The 9,138-nt window shown below is 54.9% G+C and overlaps 1 protein-coding gene across 9 annotated transcripts in view; it reads left to right on the top strand.

Annotated features, from left to right (window-relative positions):
• Window positions 1-9,138, top strand: part of LHX2 (LIM homeobox 2) — a 47,961-nt gene that overhangs the window by 26,899 nt on the left and 11,924 nt on the right. For 2 of the 9 annotated variants that reach the window (XM_027650085.1, XM_027650088.1), the window contains exons 2-3: window positions 3,800-4,005; window positions 4,579-4,961. In XM_027650085.1, coding sequence (XP_027505886.1) covers window positions 3,800-4,005; window positions 4,579-4,961 — 589 coding nt within the window. Of the gene's footprint in view, window positions 1-247; window positions 1,003-1,105; window positions 1,449-1,915; window positions 1,936-2,664; window positions 2,764-3,796; window positions 4,006-4,578; window positions 4,962-9,138 lie in introns of those variants that run through there. The other 7 variants (XM_027650083.1, XM_027650084.1, XM_027650089.1 and 4 more) reach the window with 7 other exon arrangements.

The raw sequence follows: 9,138 nt of genomic DNA, 5'->3' as shown, positions 1-9,138 counted from the left end.
CGCGCCGCTCCAGCCCCGCCGCTCCAGCCCCGCCGCTCCAGCCCCGCCGCGGCTCCGGCCGCGCTCCCGCCCCGGCCCCCGCGGGCCGCGCCGCTTTAAGGAGACAGGGGGGCCGCGAGCGCTCGTCCCATCTGGTGCCCGTCCAACTCTCCCTCCTTCCCCTTGGCTTTTTCTTTTCCCAATGAGCTCCACCGGGCTGGGGGAGGAGCGGGGGAAGGAGCAAACTTTGCCCCTGAGCTGCCGCCGCTGCCAGCCCTCTGGACTGTGAGTGCGTACGGTGGGCACCCGCCCCAGCCTCCCTGCAGCACCAGCCTGCTCTCCGCCTGCTGCAGCCTCCCTCTCCCTCGCTTTGCCCCTCTAAATTTCGCACAGTAAGATGTAGGGGGCTTGTCGTTATTTTTTTTTTTCAATTATTATTTATTTCTCACCGAAGATGGTTTAATTTTTTTTTTATATTTCTATTATTTATTAATCCCTCCCAAGCGTAAACCTGCCCAGCCTTCTGCCAGCTGGGCCAGAGCATAAAGCCTGGGACTGCACCTGGGGCGATGAGCCCTGCACTGAAGAAGCCTCCTAGAGGGATGTGCCGGGGCCGCGCAACAGACTAGATCCGAGCCCCGAAGCTCACACCATCAGTTATCCCCTCAGCCCCTTCGCCCGCCTTTTCTGCGCCCCATCCCCCTGAAAGCTCGGACCAGTGCCTGCGCCGCGCTCCGGAGAGCTCTGCCGGGGGAACAGCCCGGTGCCCGAGGACAGACGGGGCGGCCGTGCTAGATGCATGGGGGAGGGCTCCGGTTAATGCAAGTTCTGGGCTCCTGCAGGGACCCCGACAACTGTCAGCAGCAGCAGCAACTCGGGCCCTCCTCCTCTGCTTCCTCAGCGATGCTTTTCCACAGTCTTTCCGGCTCGGAGATGCACGGGGTCATCGACGAGATGGATCGGAGAACCAAAAGCGAAGCACCGGCCATCAGCTCGGCTATAGACAGGGGAGAGACGGAAACGGTAGGAGCCGAAGGAATGGGAGAGTCAGGCACCCCCCTAAACGTACCAAACCCCTCACAGATACGGCTTTTCCCCTAAAATAACAGATCGGGGGGAAACGCGTGCAAAATGCTAAATCAGAAGAGATCTGAGCGTAAAGGCACCCCAAAAGATTAAATGAAACCGTGGGGAAAGGCATGAAACTGTTAATTATTAATAATATGCATAGTAATAGTAACGCTTGGGTGAAATGAACGGTACTGCTCTTGCGAGAAAACGGAAAGATAGACCAGCCTTTTGGTAGCGTCCAAGAACTCCTTCCCTTCCCCCAGCCTGTCCGGCCTTCCAAAGTTTTTAGGAAGAGGCGAAGTATGGCTTTATAACGATAACATTTTGGCACAGCGAATTTTTTGTCTGCAGAATGGAAACACAAACAGCAGAGAATCCAGTTCTGTGTTATTTTTCAGGTAGGATGTCTACAGTGAGACAGTCTTTATAGCATTTATTTTAAAAAAAAAACCAAAGCAAAACAAACCCGAGTGCCTTTAAGTTATTGTTTTTTAAAAATAATTTTAATATGTGGGTTTGTAAACATGGCAAGCAGAACTGGAAGATATGTTTCAGGGAGACGGATGGATGCGATTTTTTATAACTTTACCACTTTTTACCTTCTGTCTGCTGATGCACAGTGCTTGTATATTAATACATTTAGATAATAAAAGGATGCATCCGTCTAAACAGCGTTAAGCTGGCAGAGTGGGAGAGATTTCCGAAGTGTCTTAACTGATTCAACAATTCACGTATGCTTTTTTAAAAAAAAATTTTTTGTTGTTGTTGTTGTTAAGAAATAATTCTGAAGTGAAACGATCTCGCACGTTGGTTAAATGCTGTCTCTCGTAAGCTGATACGGGCATATGCAAGGAAGATCTGTTCTCGGGTTTTCGAACTCCATCAGTATGTGTTCTTTCTCAATGCTATATGGAAATTTACTTAAAGGTGGCAGTGAGACTATTTAATCCTGAAATACTGGCTGGAAAACAGCCTTTGTGCTATAAGGGTGGGACGTGATTTCTAATCTAAACGGGTTTGGTTTTCTTTGAAAAAGTTAATATTTCTCCGTACAATTAAACAGCATCGAATGATCTTCGTTGGAATAAATATTGTGACATGATAGCTTTATCTAACTATATATAATGTATATGCATACACGTGTGTACGTAACAAATAGTGGGATGGAGTACTCGATCCTTGAATGCCACTTCTGAATCTCAGAATATTTTTGTTACTGGAAAAGCAAGGTAGAAAAAAAAAATCGTTATTTCATTTAAAGTGGTTTTACAAGAAACTCTTTTGGTTATAAAACGGTCCCTACTCGGAGTTCGGTTAATGCCTTAAAGAAGCGAGGTCCCGGTGGGTTCCTGTGACTAACACCAGTGGAGTGCCAGGGTTTTATTTGTGTGGAGTTCTGCTAGTGGGAACGGTGCGGTGCAAACGGGAGCGCTCGCAGCGACGGGATTTTGTGATCCCCGCAAGCGGGGGATGAAAGGGACGGGTCTGGCACATGCTGGAAGCGCAGCCTCGGCCCCTTTCCATTGCCCCCGATATCCGCCTTTGCTTTTTGCTTTGCGCGAGGATTTAAGGCTCTAGAGGAGGTAAAAGCAAACAAACAACTTCTCCCCCGCCCCGAAGCAAAACAAACCGCGTGTTGGGCACAGCTGTAAGGAAATGTTTCGGGTTCTCTTGCACAAGAACGGATCTGCCCTGGGCTTCTGTGCAAAGCGGGTAAGAGTAAGTCGGGACCGGAGTGGAAAGCAGCGTCTGGCAGGGTCCGCCCCAAACCCTGCTCCACCGAGCCTCCTCTGCCGAACGCTGCTTTAAGGTGCCTGCTAAAATAAATAAGCGTGCTCAAATGGCTCCGATATTTCTCTCTCTTTCTTTTTCGCTAGAAGTTGACAGGATATGTATGAATTGGGGGGGGGGGGGTTGAAGGTTTCGATTGGATTGCGATTTGACACTAAACTATTAAATTATATAGGGCTTACATTTAGTTTTATTGCTTCCAAGTTTATCCCAGCATAATCTAAAGTGCTCTGTTCGTTTTTTCCCCCTTTCTTTCCAACACGTTTCCCACTATTTCGTTTTCCCGGTAAAATATTCTGCACCTCGGATTTAGTAATGCTCGTCTCCTCCGCAGCTTTATTTACTGATCCCTTTAGTACTTTGGGTCACAGCAGATCGCGATCCGTGTTGTTTGGGACCAGCTTGCAGAGAGCTGTGTCTGCAGCACTGTGACTACTGGGGGTTTGATCGTAATTCATTCGGAATTTTATAGCTAGGAAAATACACACACAGACACGCTCCACATACACGCACTCACAGAGCATTAACTATGCAGACACTCTCAGTATATCCATAATAATAAATTTAAAAATTAACTATCTGCGATTTGCCCTACTCTGTGATTATTGTGCCTGTTTATTGAACAGCATCTTTTCTTGTTTTGTGACTGGAAAATCCAGCAGGACAAAAAAAAAAAAAAAAAAAAAAGTTCTGGGTCTGGTCCGGACGCCTCCCCTAAAACCCAGGGTGGTTTTCTGTTTGTCTCGCCCGCTTCCCCGCCTCCTCCCGGGAAGGTGGGATGCGGCGGGACCCTGGGGACCGGGCATGGGGCCGGTCGGGGCGGCGGGCGCGGAGCCCCCGCTCCTCTGGCAGCCCCTGCGAGGGAGAGCAGCGGCCCGGCCGGGCAGGGGGAGGGGGAGCCCAGCAGCGCTCGAGAGTTTCTCCCTCTCGCTAACGGTCTGTAATTGTTTTCCCCCAGCAGACCATGCCTTCCATCAGCAGTGACAGGGCTGCCCTGTGCGCCGGCTGCGGGGGGAAAATCTCCGACCGATATTACCTCCTGGCTGTGGATAAACAGTGGCACATGCGCTGCCTGAAGTGCTGTGAATGTAAACTCAACCTGGAGTCCGAGCTCACCTGCTTCAGCAAGGACGGCAGCATCTACTGCAAGGAGGACTACTACAGGTACAGCTCGCCCTCGGCCACCAGCCGGGGAGGGGGCAGTGCCCGCCGACCCCCCCCGAGCACACCCCGTCCCGAGGAGACAGCGGAGGGGATCCGTGGGCACGCGTGGGGCAGGCTGTGGGCTCCTCAAAGCTCCCCCTGCGGAGGGATGCTCGCGGGGAGGAGGAGTGCGGTGTTCCGGGAGGGGGGCACGGCCCGGGCACAGCTGCCCCAGCCTGGCTGCGGTACCGGGGCCTCCCGTGCGGGGCCGGCGGAGCCGCTCCTCGCCCGCCCGCGCTGCTTCCTCCGGCCCGGGGGTGCGGGACGTTCGCGGGGCGGGGGTCGGTGCGTCTTCCTCGTGGGATCTGGCGGGGCAGGAGCTGCCCTGCGAGGTGCAAACGGGACGGGGCGTCCCCGCGCTGCCGTCCCGAGGGCCCGCCCGGCTGGGCTCTGCAAACCGGCTTTGTGCCGCTGCCCCGGGCCAGGCGGCCCCCGGGCCGCGCAGCCCTCGGCCGCCCCCCGGGCACACCCGACCGAGGACGGGGCGGTGGCAACGTGCCTCTCACCGTCTCCTCTGGCCTTTCTGTTTTGCAGGAGGTTTTCGGTTCAGAGATGTGCAAGATGTCACCTGGGGATTTCTGCCTCCGAGATGGTCATGAGGGCCAGGGATTTGGTATATCACTTAAATTGCTTCACTTGCACCACTTGCAACAAGATGCTGACCACTGGCGATCACTTTGGCATGAAGGACAATCTGGTGTACTGCCGCCTCCATTTCGAGACTCTCATCCAGGGGGAGTACCAGGTGCATTTCAATCACTCGGATGTAGCCGCTGGGAAGGGCCCGGCTTTGGGAGCGGGCTCTGCCAACACTTTGGGACTGCCTTATTACAACGGCGTGGGGACTGTCCAGAAGGGGAGACCCAGGAAAAGGAAAAGCCCAGGGCCTGGAGCAGATCTGGCAGCCTACAATGCAGGTAAGAGACCCCCACCTCCCCCCAGAACAGTTCAAATGGTTTGTTTCTGTTCACTTCCAAAGGGGGATTTCCGTTTATTTTAGCTTAAACCGTTAATAATAGTTTAGCTGCAGCATAATTATTGAGATCAAGTGCTGTCAAACTGCAATTACAGAAGCTAATATGTTAGCATTTTTCACTTCAGCTGGAAATAAAATGTTTTGAAGCAAGGTCATCTGGTTAAGGGGGGGGGGGAGAGAAGGGGGAATGTAGCCTGAAATAAAATCTGGAAGCCAGAGATTTTAAGTTAGCACTTGGGAGAGCCGTGAATTTTCTTTAGTGGCTACACTTAAAGGCTGCTGACGGGTGAATTATTCTGCCCTGTGCTGAGCTCCTGCACCCTAAAGTTTTGGAAGGAGAGAGAGAGAGAGAGGAAGTGGCCGTTTCCCAAGGGCCCGGGGGGGAGGTGGCCGTGGTGCCGGGCTGGGGGTGCCCGGGCAGGGGCTGCGGGCAGCAGGTGTCTGGGGCAGCACGGAGCCCGCTCACACGCTCGGCTGGAGTTTTCTTTGTCCGACGTGGCTCGGAGAAGGGTCGGGAGACTCGCAGCATCCCTTTTCCATGCCCTCGCTGCCCCGCGGCGCAGCCGCTGCCCCTGAGCCGAGCCCAGCAGCGGGAGGAAGGGGAGCGGAGCTGGCAGCGGCCAGGGCTCTGTGTATCCAGCTGCAAACTTTGCGATGTGTTTCCTCGTTTAACCTCCCGGCCGCCACAGCACTGTAATTTTACAGGCAAAGGAATTCGAGCAGTCTCCTGCCCCCCCATCCCTTTCCCCCCTTCCCCTCGCTCCGCTTCTCCGTGTAATGCCCACCAGAACTGCCCTCCCCGGGCTTCCTGCGCTGCTCCTTGGATGCAACCGGAAAAACTGCTCGGACAGAACAAAATTCTTAGCTGTCGGTTTTACGAGAGGACTCGGAGATGGGGTTGGGCTTCCCCCCAGAGCGGCCGTCCCGCCGGGCCCCCAGCTCCTTTCCCCCCTCCGTTCTGCGCCTCAGTGTCCCCTGCGCTCCTCCGCTCCTTCCAGCCTGTTTTCTTTTCAATCCACCGCGTTCAGACGCGTCCCGTAGGGCGCAGATTTGCCTCCAACGTGTTTTCTTTTTCCCGGAGAGGGCGTTCGGTAAAGGCCAAGCTTGCTGCGGGTGGTTTGGGGCCGCAGCTCTGCGCGCCCCGACAGCTGCGGGCTGCGCCGGGCGGCGGCGGCGGAGGAACGGGGGGAGGAGGAGGAGGAAGGGGGGAGGAAGGTGCGTGCGGGGCACCGAGAGGTGCAGGGGAGGTGAGGGGCTCGGGATTCGCGCCGGGGGACGCGGCCCGGGATGGGGAGGCTGCGGGTGTTTTGCGCCTGAAGGGAGTAACAATAGCGACCGAACGGGGTGGTTTGCGCTGAAAATGGCAGGGAGAAAAGGCGCATCTCCAACCGGCAAACGCACCTCGGGAACGAAATTGCCAGCTATTATTGGTTTAACTAATCGCTGAATAATTTGGAAATAGTGCAAAAAGCAGTAGCAGTCCCAGTGGTGAAGGTTGATGAAAGGTGGATGTAGTGTTCTCGCGGGTAACAGTTCAGCTTTAAAACGTGCATCAAATATGCGTCTTTCCCGTTTAAAAAGTCTCCTTTTCGAAGGGATTAGCTTTTAATTGTCCTTCCGCTGTCTCCCTGTGCAGGGCAGATGTTCAGATTCAAAGGACCTGTAAACCGAACCAGCGGCATCTGTCCTGGATGGGAGCACAGCCTGTGAAAGTCTTTCTGCTCCCTGACTTCCTAAATAAACCGCCTTTAACTGCATTTTGGAAAATTCGTTTACAAAATAATTGCCCTCCGATTTTTTGGTCTTTTAATCTTTGTTTAAAGCCTCCAACTGAAACTTAAGAGATCTTCCTTGAGTAACCTTTGGCTTCTTTGCTTAAGCTATTTATCTGCTTAACTATTTACTAGACCAATAATCGACTAATTTATGCAGTAATAAGTGCCATTGATCTTGGAAATCAGACCAGGTTGCCCGCTGATGTAAAATTTCACAAACAAGTAAATTATTGCAAAGCCTTCAGTTTTGTGCCTTTAAAGAGAAACCGTTTAAAAATGTGATAGTTTCTCTTTTTATTTTTAATGGAACTTGTCACTTCCTTCTCAGAAACTCACTAGAAATGCGCAGTGTTGTCCTCTGAGGGGATCTGCTCCTGGTAATTTGTGTAGAATACTTTGTGGAAATAAATCTACACCCAGAGGTGGTGGGAAAAGGGGGACCCGTAAACTTGGCAGAGTCGAGGCTGAAATTATCTCGTAAATTGCAGTAAATATTCATCTGCAACACGAATTGGACTGACTTTCCCCCCACACACTTAAACAGGACTTCGTTTGCAGGGGGTTGATGGGTTTAGATGTGGATAGAGCCTGACAAGTGGAAAATAGCTTAGAAGGATGCTGGAACTTCAAAAAGATTTCTTTTTCTTTCTTTCCTCCTCCCTTTTTTTTTTTTTTTAGTGTGTTCCTGTGATCATAATTTCTTCCTTCACTTGTTGGAATGGAGTTTGATGGGTTTTTTAGGTCAGTAAATCAATGGCTGAAAGCTTGCTGAACACAGAAGCACCTGTAAAGAATTCTGAATACTCCCGTTGTGAATTAGACCCCAAACCTCCCACAGCCCGCTGTTTTATTCATTTGTATCTAGTCCGGCTTTAAGACACTAAAATATCCCGGAAAATGACAGATGTATAGCGCGAACTTGGGGCACGACGAGCTGATAAAATACCCATAATCTATACAAAGGGCCAGGATGTTCCTTCGCCAGCAGGAACCTCGTGCTCCGCTGCGGGGGTGCCCGAACAGCCCGGCTGGATGGAGCCCTCGGCCCGTGGGCACCGGGGCTGGCGGAGGTGTTTGGCCCCTGGCTGCCGACCCCGCTCCCGGCGGGGCTGGGGGAACCCCCGGGCCGCCTGGAGCTGACCCTCCCAACGGGCTCTGGCACGAGTGGGTTGGGGTTTTTTTTTCCCTGACAAAAATGCGAAAAGCCCGGAAAGTTTTGAAGAGCGAATCTCTCCTCCGCGTTTCTCTTGGGACTAAAAGCTCAGAAGAAGCTTCCCTGTGACTCGAGGGGCAGAGCGAGCAGACGGGAGTCGCAGCCTAAAAAGGAATGTCTTGGAGAGATTTCCTAGGAAAAATATGAATTTGCCCCTTTCCCTCTTCCTCTTTGCTTCTCCCCCTTCTCTCCCTCCCGCCGCCCCTCCCTGGTCACCCTGCGGGTCCCCGGGCGCATGTGGCCCCTCCCGGGGCACTGGGGCTGGGGTCGGGGCTGGGGCAGCGCAGGGGTTGGGGTCGGGCTGGGGCAGGGCTGGGGCAGGGCTGGGGCAGGGCTCCGGCCCCGCTCGCTGCCCGAGGGGCTCCCGGGGGCGCTCCCGCTGCCCGGGCGGCTGCGGGGCCGGGTGCGGGGCCGGGTGCGGGGCCGGGGCCCGGGGCAGGGCCGGGGAGCGGAGCCGCAGCCCCTTCCCCCGGCGGGGCGGGCGGGAGGAGCGCGGCTCGGCCGGGGCTGCCCGGGTTAATCGCGGCGCTCGGGGACTGACCGCGCACTCGCACCGGCCATTCAGCGCCATTCAATTGGCTTAATTGAGGGGAAAAACCCTGGCGGCGGCTCCTCCCGCGGGGCCCGGGCCCGGCCGCCCCTGGCCGGCCCCTTTGTTCTCCCGCCCCGCAGCCCCGGCCCGGCCGCGCTGCCCCCGGGGGGCTCCGCGGACGGGGGGGCCCGACCCTCCGGCAGCCCCGGGGGGCAGCGGGACGAGCGGCCCCTTTGTCCGAGGCTGCCGCGGAAGGCCGGAGGAAGAGGCTTCTAATCCCAGCTCTCCTGCTTCCTGGCCTTGTGATGCTCGGCCTGGGGGATAGTCGCTCCTTAAGACAGGCTTTATCTCCCCAGAAGCGCTTCTGGAAATGTCAAGGCTGAGGCAGCGCTGTCGTGTCTGTTGCTCCATGGCTTGGCACAGGCACCCTCCTTTGAGCGCTGCCAGGTGCCTCAGGAGCAGCCGCGGGTACCTCGCCTGCTCCCAGAGCCACAGCTGCACCCCTTTGCATCCCTGTGGGGAGCAGTTCGGGCATCTGCCTTCTCCAAGCATCTTCTCCTTCCTCCAAGGGGAAGGACTGTCTCTGCTCCTGTCCCAA

The sequence above is a fragment of the Corapipo altera genome, unplaced genomic scaffold (genome assembly GCF_003945725.1).
Source record: "Corapipo altera isolate COAL_440 unplaced genomic scaffold, ASM394572v1 268, whole genome shotgun sequence".
Classification (NCBI taxonomy): domain Eukaryota; kingdom Metazoa; phylum Chordata; class Aves; order Passeriformes; family Pipridae; genus Corapipo; species Corapipo altera.
Note: the sequence above shows the minus strand (reverse complement) of the source record. Positions and strands in the feature narration are given on the sequence as shown.